This window comes from Musa acuminata, chromosome BXJ2-8 (genome assembly GCF_036884655.1).
Source record: "Musa acuminata AAA Group cultivar baxijiao chromosome BXJ2-8, Cavendish_Baxijiao_AAA, whole genome shotgun sequence".
NCBI lineage: Eukaryota > Viridiplantae > Streptophyta > Magnoliopsida > Zingiberales > Musaceae > Musa > Musa acuminata.
The window spans coordinates 8,220,663-8,238,866 of NC_088345.1; the positions used below are offsets into that span (position 1 = coordinate 8,220,663).

An 18,204-nucleotide genomic window follows, 5' to 3' on the forward strand; every position below is an offset into this window, starting at 1 on the left:
AGCTCGACCCTCCGTAATTGTTGGTCACCATAGTGACATTAAAACTTCAATCGACATTAATTTCTCTTCGATTTGAAATATAAATTTTAAAAATTCTAAATATATACTCTTAACTTAGTATTCTATATTCAAGTGTAATAAGTGAAGTGGGAAAGGGCATTTTAGGTATTTAAATCTTAATATTTTTAAATCTATTAATAATCACTCCCCTCTGAAAACCCACGGCCACCTCAAATTAAACCCTAATCGGATTCTCCTCGCCTGTTCCCCACCCGAGGAGGGGCCGATAAAACCTCAATCGGATTCTTCTTACCTCTCCTCAACACAAAGAGGGGACAAGAAATAATTCGTGACGCATCTTTTCCTCTCCATAGGCGAACGGCCGCGGCGGCAGCGTCTTCCTCCAGCGTGCTCGTCGTCGGTATCTCTCACCTCCTCCTCCTTCGCCGTCGTCCAAATCCACCGTAGCCGCCAGCGTCTTCCCCTCCCTCTTCTTCCACTTCTCTGCAGCGCTTTTCCCCTCCGTCTCTTGCCCCCACCTTCGCCGTAGCCACACGACTCCCCTTGTTTCTTCCTTTCCACCCGCCGCCAGCGTCCCCTCTTCTTCGCGTTGTCGCAGCTGTCTTTTCCCCCTTCCTCCCTGCGCCGACAGCTTCCTTCTCCTCCCTACGCCGGCGGCTTTCTCTGTGGCATCCTTTCACCCCCGCGGCTAGCGTCTTCTCCCCCTTTGCTACGCTGCGGCCGCCCGCCGGCTTCCCGACAGCCTCCTCCTCCCTCTTCCCCTCCCAACCGACGACAACCCACAGCGACCCAACTGACAGCAGCCCAACTGACAACAATCAGACAGCCACCCCGATCGTTAGCAACTCTCTTCCATATCTCCTCCTTCCTCTCCTTCGTCTCGCACCCTTCATCATTGCTCTCCTCCCCATAACCAACAACCCCCTTTCCGTCCTCCTCCTCCTCCTCCTCCTTCTACGTTACTTATTTTATTAATATCAATGAACAATGTAATTTGGTCTTTCTGTGTTTTTTTCTTGTTTTAGTGATTATATCCATTAGTCATGATATATATTTTTAAAATTTTAATAATCGGGCTCGCCTTGCTTTGCACAGGCGAGTGCATAGCACCTTGGGCGTTTTGGCCCCTTGGCGCCTTCCTCTCGCCTTTGATTACATTGGCCTTGAATCGTTGTCTCAGGTCGGCAATGGCAACGGATCCAGAACAAGCCCACAAGTCCCACCGATCCCACAAATCGGGGGCTTCCTCCAAGAAAAAGAAGAAGAACCACGGCAGTTCGGAGCAGGATGCAAAGGAGCGGAATCCCAAGGTTTTGGAATCTGGGCGCCACTTTCTTTCTGTTTTAGTTTTGGATTGTTTCAAGGGTTCTGGTCTCAAATTACAGCTATGTTTTCTGGTAGGCATTTGCTTTTAATTCATCAGTGAAGGCCAAGCGTCTACAGTCTCGTGCTGCGGAGAAAGAACAGCGCAGGCTACATGTCCCAACCATCGATCGTTCTACTGGAGAGCTGCCTCCTTTCATTGTTGTTGTACAGGGGCCTCCAAAGGTAACATTTTGACCCAGGAATGTTGAGGAAAATGTCATTTTTTTAACTAACTCTTGTAGAGGGAATTTTAGAAGGTTGAAATATGTAGGGTGATAATGTATTTTGCAGGTTGGGAAATCCCTTCTGATAAAGTGCCTGGTAAAGCACTACACAAAGCATAATTTATCTGAAGTCCATGGTCCAATCACTGTTGTCTCAGGTTTATATACTTTTGTGTTTATCTTTGGGCTTCCATTTCATTTTATCTGATTCTTATATGAATTTTATGTGGAAGTAATGGAAGCTTGGTTCATTCAATTACTCCAGGAAAGCAAAGGAGGGTGCAGTTTCTGGAGTGCCCAAATGATATTAATGGCATGATAGATGCTGCGAAGATTGCTGATCTTGCATTGCTTCTAGTTGATGGAAGTTATGGTTTTGAGATGGTAAGCAGGATTATAATATTTTTCTTTTGTTGACGAAAAATACTTGATGGACTATAGTATCATGCTTTGCTAAACAAAGGTGTTTATACCGAGGTTGAGTCCATAGATGTACTTTATTTAACAGAGGGATTAGCCTTCGGCAGTCTTCTTCTGTACACCCAGAAAACCCATGTGATGAATGCTGCAGATGAAGCATTTCTTAGTGTGATGGGCATGTTATGCTAGGTGTCAGGGATTTAGTTGACCTATGCTGGGAATCCGAAAAGCCAAGAATTCTGTAAAGTTAGAGAACTTTGTATTGATATTGATAACAGTTTATCATGTGATTTTTTGGAAAAACAAATACCCACCATGACACCATCTGTTTCTTTCCCTTTTTGCTCCTATATTAATTGGTACTCCAATTAAAACAGGCAGCTCTTCGTCATCATTATTGTGTTGTATGATGTGTATTCAGTTTTCTTTTATTCGTAACAATGTTCAAAGAGGTTTCTTCAAACATGTGGGCAACTGATATCCATTTAGTAAGGATTAACCACTAGATGGGGGCTCCTAGTCATTTTTAGTGAAAAGCAGTATTTTGAAGTTGCTGTTAATTTAGAAGTATTGGTGTGACGTGCAAATTATAATGCTATAGAGCTTTGAAAGATCTGCAAATAGTTAAGATGATTATTTTTTGATCATGAATTGCTACTAAGTACGATCTTTAAGAAACTTCTATGTCAACAGAATAAAGTTCTGAGGTGCTGAAGATTTTATATTATAAAACATTCAAAAATTTTACTTTTTATTTGAATGTTGTATATTCTAAATCTCATTTAGATCGGATGGAATCATATGCAAGTCACAGCTCCACAATATGGTTCTGAATATTTCAGTTTTCACAGTGAAATAGAATTTAGTATGTCGAGACAATTAATTTTACAAATGTATATGAAACATATGAAGATATTTCCTTATTCAGTTTTGTCATTATTATGGTTTCTATTTACTCCTGAGGAATAATCTCACCTGTTAAGAAAGGTGTAAGACTGCATAACAAAGAGTATAATACTGTTTTCTTATATATTCTGGATATGTCATGCTTATATGCCCAATTTCACTTGCCTCTTACTGTCTCATCGGTGGTTATGATTATAAATTTGAAAATCTTTCTTTTCAGGAAACTTTTGAGTTCCTTAATATCTTGCAAATTCATGGTTTCCCAAAAGTTATGGGAGTTCTTACACATATTGACAAATTCAAGGATGTTAAGAAACTGAGAAAAACTAAACAGCGGTTAAAGCATCGATTTTGGTCTGAGATTAAAGATGGTGCAAAATTGTTCTATCTATCAGGTCTTGTTCATGGGAAGTAAGTAACACTCAAATTAGCATATTACTTTTGATATCCTGTTTCCCTTATAATTATGGTATTTTGAGAATCTTACTTTTTGATGATTCTGATGGTGCCCTAGGCGCACCAAGTAGTTGTTTATTGGTGGTCTCATTGGTTGAACATCACATGTGCAAACCCTACAACCATGCACATGTTGGATTGTTCAAAATAAGCATGATACATAGGAGTTGTTTATGTATACCCATGCACATATGAAACCTTTCATACTCGTGAAACTAGTCTTTGGATTAGATGGTTCTATCACCCACTGTTTTTGTAGATGTTTCAAAATGATGTGCATTGTTTAAGATGATTTACATGCTCTATATCACATATGAAATTCTTCTTTTGAAGACATTGCCTATTCTTTGTTTTGGAAGATTCAGTCTATTTTTTCAGATGATCTGATGGATGTGCAAGATCCCTTTAAATCTTCTTTCTTGTATGTGTATCAGTTTAAATTTGTAAATTTTCTTGAAAAGGCAGGATTTTTTCTTTGAAATCACTTACGTCTATCTGTTTGATCTGATCAGCTATCTTTTATGGTAGTCTGAATGTACAATCCTATTCACTGAATGTATGCTTATTCTTTTACATGACAACAGGTATCCTAAACGTGAAACGCACAATCTTGCAAGATTCATCTCAGTCATGAAAACCCAACCATTATCATGGAGGTCTTCTCATCCTTATATATTGGTTGACCGTTTTGAAGATGTCACTCCCCCTGGAAGAGTGCATACAAATAATAAATGTGATAGGAACATCACATTGTATGGTTATCTTCGAGGTAGCAATATGAAGAAAGGCGCAAAGGTATTCTTTCCAGCCTCTTGTTACCTGGTTCTCCTGAATGATTCTGCTGTGTAGTTTTTCTTGTGTTAAAATGATTTTCTTACATCTTAACAAATTATTATGTAGAATTTTATTTTTTAATTTATTTGTAAAAATAATTTTATGCTTGAGTTCTGTTATTGTCTTTTGCTACTCTTGTTCTCAATTTTTCAGTTCTTTGATGGATAGTAAATACGTCTGTGATGTCTACCTGAGTTAGATATTGGTAGAAGATATTTTATGACATGTTTTTTAATAAGAAAGTATGGAATCTTTTATCATCTCAAAGAAAAACCACAATCCACAGTCTTAAAACCAGATGCACAATTAAAAAGAAAAGGTACAACTAACATTAGCACATTTGTCACATTCTATGGCGATAATTTTTTGTGAGCAGCCATAAATTTTGGGAGGAGAGGGGTGGCAAGAAGGGAAGAAAATAAATGGGTGGCAGAATTGGGTGTCCAAGGGCGAGCGAGTGATTGTGCAGTGGATTAAGTTCAGCAGAATTGGGTATAATTATAATAGAGTCAGTATCTCACATTCGTTGGGATCAATGTTAGCTATCTGTAACTGAGTTATTGTGAATTTCAAAGATATAGAGCTTGTCCATAACAAAGATTTAACATACAATTTTTCTCAATGTGGGAAACATGTTGGCTAATCATAATAGATTGAGCAAGGTGGAAAACAAAAAAAAAAGTTACTTGTCTGTCTATGGTTAACATGATGCTTAGCCCATTTTCATGTGGGACGAACTACCACCTAACATATTTTTGATCTCTTGTTGGGTAATGTGATTGCCGAAGGTGGAGGGTGAGGCTTGAATAGTAAATTGTTGAACTTAGGTTTAAGATTCACTGGTATTCACTGTTTGTCGATCTGGGTAAACAATGAGTACCGATATTAGGATATTTTCTGTCTTAGAAACATTTTGGATCAAACCTGAAAACTTAGGTATGGTATAAGTAAGCCAACGAGGTCCCTCTACCCACTCAGAACCTCATGCAAGTTGAAAAAAAGTGAAATTCTAAATTTGTTGGTATTTGATCTTGGTAACAATGACTAAGAGTCTTATTTTAGGAAATTTGTCTGTCTGTCTGTCTCAACTCAATAGCATATCGGATTAAACATAAAAAATCATGGTAGATGTGAACCATTAATTGGGATTTTATTCCCTCTTGCCTCTTATAACTTTGTGCTAGTCAGAATCTATTGCTTATTATGAAGAATTTATATTTTACATATGATCTACAAGAGTATGAAGATATTCATATGTGGATCTACGATCTATGATCTATTTTGCCTTGAATTGTGTTTAACAATTTTGTTTGTGTACGCTCTATTGTGTAACTTCTGATTCAATATTATTAAATTCCACTATTCTACAAGGTTGCCGTAGAAATAAGTTATCTGTTCATTTTATTGTCATTCAAACTAGAAAGAGAAAAAGCCTTTTGTCCTAGAAGAAAATAGAAGGGAAGTAAAGATTTTAATATTTTATCACTATAATTGTAAGAGAAAGTAGCTAAGTGATCCCACGGCAGTGACAAGGTCTTGTTTGGAGAGATAAAACTCTGCTAATCTAAGCCACTTGTATTTTCATCAATTCCTTAATAACTTTTGCCTGTATTTCTCTACAATTATTTGTTAATTTTTTGTTACTGCTAAGGTCTGTGGTTGTTTACGGGCTTGTCATGGTACAAAAGCATGATGGATTGCTGCTCTTATGAGTGATTTTGTTGCATGAGCTGCCAAGATTATGCGAAATCCTGTTAAGCAGTGTTAGGCACCATAGTCAATTGTCCTCAGCTCATGTAGAGATGATATCTTGATCATTCTCATTATTTCAGTGGATCTGTTATCATCGGTAGCGTTAGGATAGCTTAGTCATCCATTAGGATTGGTGTAATAGCTTGGAATTTTGTGTAGGTGTCTTATAGTGGGTCGGCCAACCCTTGGTAGTGCTTTTGCAAGGACACGATGATGATAATCCAATGATTAGATTGTGGTACTTGTGGTTGTTGCACTAGATTTTTGTGGTTGCCACATTGTTGTAGTTTCAATTTTATTGCATGGGGAATTATTTTGATGTTAACTTTTTGCATGGTGTTGTTACTGGATAGACTACTGTTCACTCTATTCCTAATAGGAAATGGAAGAAGAGTATTCCTTTCTGCTTGGCAACAGTTTGGACCATTGCCTATTCTTTCTGGTGGTTGGATGTCTCAATTTTGGATCTCAATTTCAACCAATTTCAGCTCTTAGTTCTACCTGATTGTAATAGGACTTGACAATCATATTTTTTGGTTAGATGAGGACTGCCTATAGACCAGGTTGTGGCTGTCTTACGTCTGCTTGGACCCAATGCTAATTTGAACAAGTCAGTTGATCTGAATCACTAATTCTCTGGTCTTGGATGGGCTGAGCTGAACTTGCACTGCTAAGTATATTTTATATTTTTGGTTTTTCACCTGTCAAATATTTATTGTACAACATAGTGAGGATCTGATACAGGATTAAGACATTGATATTTGGCCTATTCTAAATATATTCAAGATGTTTGACCAATGTGCTGTATATTATGCATCTTCAATTAAGTTAAGAACAAAAACTGAATAAATAAGATTGGTTTCTTTTGGTTTTGATAGTTCTTACACTTTATGTTGTCTTATTACAAGATTAGTTAGACATATGTCCCATTAAGATGATATTTGTACTATTTTTAAATTGTCGTGTTTTGGTTTGTTAATCACTGGTCCACATTTGTCTGCTGATGAGTTAATCTTATATGTTCAATTATGGCAGGTGCATATTGCTGGTGTTGGTGACTTTGCATCAACTGGAATAACTAGTCTGGCTGATCCCTGCCCTTTGCCTTCAGCTGCCAAGAAGAAGGGACTGCGGGACAAGGAGAAACTATTCTATGCACCCATGTCTGGTCTTGGGGATCTTCTTTATGACAAGGATGCTGTTTATATAAACATTAATGATCATCTTGTTCAATTTTCTAAAGTTGACGAAGATACTAGTACTTCTGGGAAAGGTAGGTATGCTATTTATGTTGAATTATATAAAATTTCTACTTTTATTGGCAGTGTTGGATTATTTTGATTGCTACATCTTTCATATGGGTATGTCTTTTTGACATTTTCCTAAATTTTTATCTAAATTTTGGAGTGGCATTCCTAGTAAAATTATATGACCAGGACATATAATTGATGTTCTGTAGTCAAGAACTGTTCAGTATACCTAAATTTCTTCATATATGTTTTTTGATCTGAACTTCAACAAACAATTTTTTAGTATTTGATGTTCAGTGCTCTTTTACCTTATCATCAGTAAATTAATCCAGAAATAGGTGAACTTTTCTCCACTAATCAATGATAAAGTTATAGCCTAAAAAAGCTTCATTTTTGCATTTAGAAAATTTAGAATCTAAGAGTCACAAAAATCATGGTATAACTGGATAATGTAGTTTTAAGCAAGGATTGAATTTTGGGTCTGTGCTAGTGTACTGACACATGGTATCCTAGCCAAGGTCTGGCATACTGAAGCCTACTGCCCATATCGGGCGGTACGTACCGGTCCGATAGGTTACCGGTATGCGTAAAACCCGGTACCGTTACAGTGCTACAGTACTATATTGTAGCCCTGCTACAGTATGAAAAGTATAAAATTGGTCGGTACACCAGGGTGTACCGCTCGGTACACCAGGGTGTACCGCTCGGTACGTCCTGATGTACCGCCCGGTACATCGGTACCATACCATACCGAGCTCGGGTCGAAACGTCGGTACTGTACGGTACGACGAACCTTGATCCTAGCACATATCACGTACCTAAAAAGGTCTAACGAAAACCTTTCAGAACCATCTTTCTCAACTTTTCTTGACAAAAACAATTAATATTCATAGCATTGAAGTGATTTCAATATAAAAAATAAAAAAATACTAAGTTAAAACATATATTGAATAAAAATCAATGGTAGTGTCTAAAGATTAGATGTTACAGAAAGAATAAATTTAATGTAGAATAAAACATATACATGCTCCTACCACGAAAATAATGAGGGTCTGTACACAAACTGTAAATCAATATGGTATCTGCAAGATTCATGCGTGGAACTGCTGCCATGATGTCTGACATTGATAATAGTGTGGTAGCACCCACTACCATTTCTAGATTATGCCAGTCACAAAAGCTGATGATATGTGTTTTAGTTTTTTGTCAGCTAAATAAACTTTTACCTAATTCTTTTGAAAAAATTCATTAGTTGGACAGATCTTCCATCTTCTCCTGTTGATTTCTTATCTCACAATCTTTTTTTCTTTGTGATTTTTGCTCAATTTTATTATAAATGCCTTCAGGAAACGATCGTGATGTTGGTGTGGCCTTGGTGAAAACACTTCAGAACACTAGATACTCCATTGATGAGAAGTTGGAACAGAGTTTCATAAATCTTTTTGGTAGGAAACCCCCTTCTGCATCTGATGATAATGTTGATGCAAATGAAAGTAGGTATAGTCAAAGACATGTTAGCATCCTGGATCGAGAGGATGATGATCGTTTGGATGACAAAGAAGTATCAGATGATGATGAAGCTGGGAAAAAGGAGCTCATTGCAGAAAGTGAATCTGATGATTCTGATGGGGACAACAATTGTACCATGGATGATGATCATGAAGGTGATCAACAGATAACAGCATTTAGCCACGATCTGAAGGAAGAAATTGAGTTTCATAATGGAAGGTTCAGGAGAAGAGTTATTTCATCTGACTATAAATATAATGGTGATCTGCAGGTAAACTACCTATGCTGTTGGTTTTTCTTCTGTCAATTGGTTCATAGATTCAGGGCAAAATGTGATAGCAATTTAACAGAGACTAGAGATTGGACCTTGGGTACAACATGACAGTTATTCTGCATCAAACATTTTTTCTTGAAGTTGCTAGAGAAGAGAGATACATGAAACATGGTGAATCATTTGTAGTTTTATAATTGATACTGCTGCATGTTTTTTGTGACAATCTTAATTTTTTCTCGTCGATTCTTGATCCTTTTCGTTCACTTTAATTTATTTGCTTGTCGATTTTTAACTTCTCTTCATTCTTTCTTATGAATAACTGCAGTAACTACTATATAAGTACTAATTGTTGTTTGGCGATTTTCTGTTAGTTGCACTGTACAGTGAAAATTATCTGTGTAAAAGCTACAAATCATTTGCTCTTTATCAAGATGAGGTTTCTTTTCAGATCTTTACATATTTATTGTCAACTATACTATCACCACTTGAACATGAAAATCGCAGAGGAATATTAATTGATGGTGATACTGCTTGTTTACTGTTTTGATTACAATAGAAGGTTGAACTGTAATCAGCTGTTATGTTTTGTAGACAATGTTCAAGTAAATCTTGAAAATTTTTATAGAGGCATCAGCTGAAACAGCCTTTTCATGCAAAATAATGGAAATAAAGTTGAATAGCCATTCATAATCCTGTAACAATGGTTTTTGTTTTTGTGTGGGTCTTGAATATATTTCTGCTTGTTGGGACATTATGGCTTCTTGTCCTTGTTTTTGTGTGAACAAAATTGCTTCTTCACTACATCTGGTTTCTTCATAACATGAACTCGTTGTACTCTACAGGAGGCTAACTCAATTATCTCTGTAAGATGGATAGTTTTTGTTTTTCTGTAGTGCCAGTTGATCAGCTCTGGAACGTTATATGGGTTCAGTTAAATAATTTTGGTTTGCTGGTGATTTCTTTTGGATCAAGACACTCTTTTTGTTTCCATTGAGCTTGACCTTTTTCACAACTTCAGAAAGATCTCGAGCTGTGCTTGTATTGTTTTGATTGAAGGTGAATCTGTCTGGTTTATGCCAAATATTATTAAAATCTTATTGATAGGTTAGACATATGCTAGTTTCATCATATGCCCATGCATGTAACTATGTGAAGTACATTCAATAGCAAGGTTGGTACTTTTGAGTAATTAATTATTGATAGGTTGGGTAACCAAGAAACACCCTCAAGAATTAGCTGAAGGCTGAGAAATGCTTCTGACGACCACTTTATTAAACCATTTTTTATTTAACGAGGTTAGTTCTCTTCGAAAAACCATCCAATATTTTGGTTGGTCAAAAATTCCAATACTATTTTACCAAATACAAGAAAGAAGTGCATATAATGATACCAAATACTATTTCACCAAATACAGATTGATACACTACCTGGTATACTGGGACTGAGCTGGTCTGATAGATTACTAAAATTGATATTGGACTGACATTTAAATCCTTGACTTCAGTCTTCGAAAATCATTCTCATATTAATGGCACTCAAAGTTTGATGAAATACTTTGTTTTCTTACCTTGTTTGTGATGAGAGACAAGCTTGAAAGACAATATTGGAGGTTCACTTGTGGAAAAGCAATATTTTATTGATTAAATTTGAGTAACAACATTATTGACTTTTAGTTTCTACAATCCTTGATCTGTTAGACTAAATTTTCATTCATGAGTTTTCATATAAAAATGTTAAATGCAGAAAATTAACCATTATGTTCAGCTTTATCATGGAGCTAATGATCCATCATGTACAAGCAGATGTAATAACTCCATGTAAAATTATATATATGGACAAAGGAGCATTTGCACCTTTATACAAATCACTTTAAGCACTTAGGTTAGAAGTAACTTTCTCTGTTCTCGTTCCTCAATAATTTCCTTTGTTTCTTGCATAAGTACACAAACATCGGGTGGATAATAAATTTGGTTAATCAATTCTGTTTTATGATTTGAGTGAATTAGCAATTAGCTGCTTTGTTTCTGCAGGTCTGACATTTAACCTTTTTTTGCTTCAGGACTCTGAAGGAGATGACATGCAAGAATTGGATGATGACGATGACGATGATGATGATCTGGGTGATCATATGGATGTTGGTTCTGAATCTTCTGAAGGTGATGAAGATTTGAATTCAGGTACGTATGAAGCATATAGCTTTTTTTTTTCCTTTTTTGATGCAAAAGCAGTGGAGCTGTCCTTAGCATAAATCATATATTATAAGCACAGTAAGGAAAGAAGATAAGAAAATGAGGGAGAAGAGTCAACGAAGGAAAATAAAAATAGGCACCTGCAAATAGGTTTGCTCCCTGAAAAACTATTAAAAATGTGCCCTGATGCTTAGGTAGAAGTGTGCAGGAAGTCTCTGAACCAAGCAAGGCTACACTTAAGTATGTCGGAGGGCTCGCAAAAAACACCACTGTGAATATGTTATTTATTTATTTTTCCATGTTGTCCAACAGAGATGGATGATGAGACCAATTTTAGAATTCCATATGGGAAAGAAGTGAATTTTTCTGATGGAGAGAAAGAATTGGAAGATTAGTAGGGAACAATGGTATTAGTTGAACAGAGGGCATTCTGAATCTTGTGAGCTACAGGAGAACACAGAAGGATGTGATCAATAATTGCAAATTGGGCTGAGCAAAGTGACCATGTCATCCAGCATCCTGAGGAATACTTGCCTTGAGTGAGTTTTATTTTTTATATTGAGCCACATGAATCATTGACCTCTAGGAATGCTGAGGCTTTTCCAAACATGGTAAATGCACAAAAACAGCCTTTGAATTTTAGGAGTTTACTGAAGGATGCCATTGAGAAGTGGGCATTGGGGTTCCATTCCGAAGATGGTTTCCAGATTAATTATGAGGAAGAGAAGGGAAATGACTTGGATTTAGATAAGGGGTTCCATTCCATAGATAATGCACAATATCTGTATAATGTCTGATGCACAATATCTGTGTAATGTCTGGAACTATCATGCTTCTGAGTGAGGAAGCCACATTAACAGTGGGATAATGGATGCAATTAATTAATGCAGTGAAGAGAAAGTCAAGGTGAAAGACTTGGGCCATGCATCTTTTCAGGAATAAGTGAGAGGAGACTATGAAAGTTGTTTGACGTTTAGGATTCCTTGCCATATTGGAGATAGCTGGCCTATGACCTTGGAGTTATCCAGAAGAGCCTGCTTTGTTAATATTCTCAGAAAAAGAGACTAACGCCTTCCATGTAAATGTGCCTTTGGAAAGGGCTATCTGTTGCCATTTAGCCAGTAAAGCTGTATGGTTATTTCTAATTATTGTTAGTTTGTTATCAGGGTCGAGATTGAGCATATAGTTCTTTTTGTTTAACCATTAAGTGTAGTTCACTTATTGTTCTTTCGTGAACTTCATCTGGATTTGGTCACCACAAGTTCCATGACTAAAATGTTGGTTGAGAAAGCTTTCATTTCTACTAAATGTTTATGCAAACTATAATGAGGAATATAAAATCTCACAATCATTCTACTTTTCTCAATTTTGCATTGTAGAGGACGAAGGAGAAAATGTGTCCAAGTGGAAAGAATCATTGCTTGCTAAGACTGTGTCAAGACAAAATGGTAACTTAATGCAACTTGTATATGGCCGAAATGCAACGGCATCAACAACCACTTCACAGGAAGCACATGACAGCAGTGAGAGTGATGACAGCGATGAGGATTTTTTCATGCCAAAGGGAGAGAGGACAAAGGTATCTTGATGATGCTTTATACAGATTTGTTTGCATTGTTTGTTTTATAGAAATTTGCTGTCATTTCTGTGAATACAGTTAATTTGGCTAGCTCCTTTAAAATGATTCCTTTAAAATCATTGTCTGCAGAAATTAAGTGATAATTTAGATGTTGATATTGTCGATACGGAAGATAGCTCAAAGTTCAACAACATTCAACTCAAAGACTGGTCTGATGAAGACCTTGTTAAAAGTATTCGCGACCGTTTCGTAACAGGAGATTGGTCCAAGGCTGCTCAAAGGGGTCTCGGAACAGAAGATGTGGGAGATAATGAAACTGTTTTTGGTGATTTTGAAGATTTAGAAACTGGAGAGGTGTTCAAGGGAACTCCAGAAGATAATGATAAAAGTAGTGGAAGCTTTCGCATAGGAGATGACCAAGAAATGGAGGAGCGAAGACTTAAAAAGCTTGCTCTACGTGCAAAATTTGATGGTCAATATCCTTTTTTTCCTTAGCTGTTGCTTCTATTATTTATTATTATTTTTTATAATACTTGGACAATTAGATGAATAACAGCTGATAGTTAGTCACTGCCAGAGGCCCATCTCTCTTAGTTCTTATTGACATTTCTTTCAATGTCTAAAAAGGATCCTCTTTGTCTTTTGCTTCTCGTGCTGAAAAAAGGTGCACATTGTTATGTCTGCCTTAACTTTGACCTACAGATGATGGATCTGACCTATCAGACGAGGAAGAACATAACGAAAGGAAATTCAACCAAAACCAAACTGATGCTGGGGGTTATTTTGATAAAGTATGCTTATTTGGTTTATACAATCCTGGCTTTCATTAATGATAGGACTTTGAAGTTGTATTTTTTTTTTGCAGTTGAAGGAAGAGATTGAGCTCCGTAAGCAGATGAACATAGCTGAACTCAATGATCTGGATGAGGCAACTCGTGTAGAAGTGGAGGGCTTCAGAATTGGCACTTATCTGAGATTAGAAATCCATGGCATTCCTTTTGAGATGGTTGAGTATTTTGATCCTCGTCATCCTATTCTAGTTGGAGGCGTTGCACTTGGAGAGGAAAATGTTGGATATATGCAGGTTCTTGCATGCCTTCAATGTCTATATGATTCAATGTGGTTATTTTATCTTTGGGCTTCAGAGTTGGTAATCAGTGCTGAATTGCTATGCTTGTCTGAGAAGCTGATTACTCTTTGAATTGAGATATCTAGCTGTACTTTTAAGCAAAGGATTGTCATGTTAGATATTGGACCCGTTTCGATGATCTGGTAGAATTGGTAGGTATTGGTCAGTACCAGTTTATCATGTGTTGGTACATTGGTACATATTGATGTTTGAGAGAGGAAGATAAAGGAGAAGGGGTACACCGTTATATATATATATATATATATATATATATATATATATATATATATATATATATATATATATATATATATATATATATATATATGTGTGTGTGTGTGTGTGTGTGTGTGTATACATATATATATATATATATATATATATATATATATATGTGTATATATATATACACACACACACATATATGTAGCCAACCCTGAACAGCTTTGTTGTTGTTGTATGTGTATATATGTAGTTCATGGTCAATTGTAGTGGCATTTATGTGAACATGTGACCTACAATGTCTTTAACACTAACTTTAATTGTCCGTTTTTCCTTATTTCTCGATGCTTGTCTTTGTTCATTCCATTACCATTAACAAATGGTTAAGTTATTATCGTAAATAACAAATTTAATGTTGATTTATCGCTGTGAAATCATTATTGATTCTATTATCTAATATATGTAGTTCTCCGTTTTGGTTATTTAGGACAAGATGCTTGGATTCTTTAGTATTAGATGCTGCAATATGCATTCTACATAATTTGCTGTGTTTGGTTTGTTTTTATTGATATCTTCTGTTATATTACAGGCTCGATTAAAGCGGCACAGATGGCACAAAAAGGTCCTGAAGACAAGAGACCCAATTATCATTTCAGTTGGTTGGAGGCGGTACGAAACAATTCCTATATATGCTATTGAGGATCGAAATGGGCGGTATCGCATGCTGAAATACACGCCGGAGCATATGCATTGCTTGGCGATGTTTTGGGGACCTCTTGCACCTCCTAAGACTGGAATACTTGCTCTACAGACCTTGTCAAACAATCAGGTACTTGTTTTTACTATATGGAATATACTGTAATATATTGCATTAGGTAGTCAATAATTTCTTATCAATTGATATTAAAATTAGGGCACTAGGTGTGGAATATGTCAGAAAGATACCTTTTGATTATAGTGCTATAAATAGGGTTGATCTTGGTATTGCACAGACATGGACTTATGATTTGTATAGGACATTCTAATACCCTCACGTGGTTACACACCTGAACATGCATGTGTCGATCACATGAGGGAAAAAAAGAACTCACTATTCCGTTCTTGTTTTGAAGTTTTTTTCGCTGAAAGCTGCATTTTCAACAGACTGGATTCCGCATCACCGCTACAGGTGCGGTGCAAGAGTTCAACCATGCTGCTCAGATAATGAAGAAGGTCAAGCTTGTTGGTTGTCCATTGAAAATCTTCAAAAAAACAGCACTAATTAAAGACATGTTTACTTCTGACTTGGAAATTGCTAAATTCGAAGGTGCAGCAATTCGGACTGTAAGTGGTATCCGAGGGCAGGTTAAAAAGGTAAATTATGTTGCATTTGCAATTTCTTTTATTTGGGTGTGTTATTTCTGCTTTGTTGGTTATCTTTCTGCTCATCAATTAGTCGATGACATTGCATTCTCTCTTTCATGTGGAGGTTCCTATTTCAGTCTTCTGTTCAGATTATCCTGGACTTTAAAATGCTAAGAAAAAATTCTGGCTTAAGTTGTCACAGTGATTTCAATAGGCGCTTGGGCGAGGCGAGGCGAGGCCCGAGCGCCTCGCTTCATTTCCAGGTGGCACGCTTCAAAGAGGCGCCGCTTGGGCGCTCGCTCGAGCCCAGGCGTTGGGCGCTTCGGGCGAGCGCTTGGGTTAAACCAGGCGACCGAACTAGCATTTGAAGTCTGGTTCTGTCTCTGGTGCTTTAGTTGATTCAATCGAACCAACTAAAGCATCGATATCAGCGTGACTTCCCCAACCCTGCTCGTCGTTCACGCTACTGTCGCCATTGCTCGTTGTCGCTGTCGCTGTTGCTATTGCCGCTCGCTGCTACCGCTATCGGTCCCACTGTCGTCATTGCTACTATTGCCATTGTCTCCGCTCGCCGCTGTTGCTACCACTGCTCGCTGCTACCGTTGCCACTGTCGTCGCTTGCCGCTCCCCCGCTCCCGCTATCGCTACTGCTGTTGTTGCCACTGTCGTCACTCGCAGCTCCCACTCCCGCTTTTCTCAATCAACACCCTCGATCTTTCGACTCTTCCCTTACACTCTTCTCCTCTTTCGATAGTATACTGTTAATAGTATACTGTATACTGTATACTAGTAATAGTATTTATATTTATTAGATTAATTTAATAGCATATTTTTATTTAAAAATTTAAATAATTATATTTATTAATTAATATTATATATTTTTATATTTTAGCGTCTCACTTCGCTTGGGCGAGCGTCTGGCGCCTCGGGCGTTTTTGGACTTTGGCGCCTAACGCTTTTTAAATCATTGAGTTGTCATGAGTAATTCTTTTTACATGATATCTTCTGCATTCCCTTCCCCTCCCCCTTCCCCCCCCCCCAATTTTATTAAAACTTGCATTGAATTACTTTGTTACTATAGGTAATCTGGTTGTTTCCTTCAATTTATCACCGGGATCTTGACATGGAAATTGCTTTCCTACAGTGCATGTGTGTCACTTTACTTTACATTCTTATTTTAATTGATTGTTGGTTATCTACAATTCTAAATTTTGATGGCAGGCTGCCAAGGTAGAATTAGGCAACCAACCAAAGAAAAAGGGTGAAAGTGTAAAAGAAGGGATCGCAAGGTGTACATTTGAAGACAGAATTCTGATGAGCGATATCGTTTTCCTGCGTGCGTGGACTCGTGTAGGGATTCCACGCTTCTATAACCCTGTGACAACATCCCTGCAGCCTCGAGACCAGACATGGAAAGGCATGAAAACAGTAGCTGAGCTCAGACGGGACAACAATCTTCCAGTACCATTCAACAAGGATTCAGTTTACAAGGTGCCTAGTTTGTTTTCTCAATGTAGTTATCAAAATCAATGGTTTCTTCTCTTCTTTGACACTATTAATTTCTTTGTTTTCTTTTTTGGGCAGCCAATTGAACGGAAGCCAAGAAAATTCAATTCGCTGGTGATCCCACGGAAATTGCAAGCAGCGCTGCCATTTGCTTCCAAACCAAAGGACAAGCCAGCTCGCAAACGACCATCACTCGAGAGCCGGCGTGCTGTGGTAATGGAACCTCATGAGCGGAAGGTTCATGCCCTCGTCCAACACCTTCAGCAAATTAAGAACGAGAAGGTAAGAAAATTTTCTTCTTGTAAGAAGCAACTCAAATGTGTGCACTGCGGTGGTTGCATTGATTAGCTATATCAAGGCAGACTGGTTTACATTGTGGGATAATGAGAATATTAAGTTGTGGAGCTGTTTCATGGCTTCCTTATAGTAGCTAATGCCTGCAGTCACAGGGGTCTCCATTTTATGCCCATGTTTGCTAATGTTAATTGGCTCTGGCAGATGAGGAAGCGGAAGACCAAGGAGCAAGAGAAAAAGAAAGCATATGAAGCAGAAAAGATGAAGCAGGAGCAGTCATCCAAGAAGAGGCAAAGAGAAGAACGAAAAGAGCGCTATCGCCGGGAAGATAAACACAAAAGAACTCGTAGGAAAGTTGAGGATTAATAGCACCTTCAGCTATCGACCAGTCACATCTTAGAAGTTTGGACTTCATAGAACAGTGATGTATGCTGGTCTTCAGGGTTCTCATCCGCAAATATGATGGTGAATTTTAGAGAAATGTCAAGTATTTGATTATTTCATTTTTTACCAAGTATAATTTCATGAAAAAAGATGGGAACAGATTTCCAATGGAAAACAAATTGTAGGTTATTCCAATTGCGGATGGAACACTAAAGACCTTCTATCTGAAGCAGCTACTGTATCTTAATTGTAACTTATCTTTTACTGGAAGAAACTGAGCTACATTTGGTCGGTTTGATACAAACATTTTTAAGAGTGATTAAATGTTATATATCACGGCAAAACAAGAGAGAGAGAGAGAGAGAGAGAGTACTTGAGTGTATCAGAATCTATTCGACCAGTGTACTCATCTTCCCTTGATTATTTCAAGCAGTCTCATCACTGTTTGTCAAGTTGTATCTTCCTTTAATTAACATTTTGAACAAAATGCTAGTAGTCTCATCACTGTGACCATGTTGAACATATTGCAAGCAGTATCATCACTAT

The 18,204-nt window shown here is 37.3% G+C and overlaps 1 protein-coding gene across 3 annotated transcripts; it reads left to right on the plus strand.

Annotated features, from left to right (window-relative positions):
* Positions 1-240: 240 nt before the first annotated feature.
* LOC135583003 (uncharacterized) lies at positions 241-18,110 on the plus strand. 3 transcript variants are annotated; one of them, XM_065120611.1, is made up of 19 exons: positions 241-421; positions 1,202-1,331; positions 1,423-1,569; positions 1,678-1,768; positions 1,876-1,994; positions 3,157-3,347; positions 3,977-4,187; positions 7,014-7,251; positions 8,575-9,008; positions 11,071-11,188; positions 12,580-12,779; positions 12,909-13,255; positions 13,480-13,570; positions 13,645-13,863; positions 14,720-14,959; positions 15,274-15,483; positions 16,696-16,965; positions 17,059-17,262; positions 17,479-18,110. In XM_065120611.1, exons 2-19 carry the CDS (start codon positions 1,209-1,211, stop codon positions 17,638-17,640), a joined length of 3,615 nt encoding a protein of 1,204 aa, XP_064976683.1. In that variant the 5' UTR covers positions 241-421; positions 1,202-1,208; the 3' UTR covers positions 17,641-18,110. The 3 variants fall into 3 exon arrangements, with proteins under 3 accessions (XP_064976683.1, XP_064976685.1, XP_064976684.1); XM_065120613.1 differs by having other exon boundaries at positions 12,909-13,251; positions 13,482-13,570; XM_065120612.1 differs by having other exon boundaries at positions 241-417.
* The last annotated feature ends 94 nt before the right edge of the window (positions 18,111-18,204 follow it).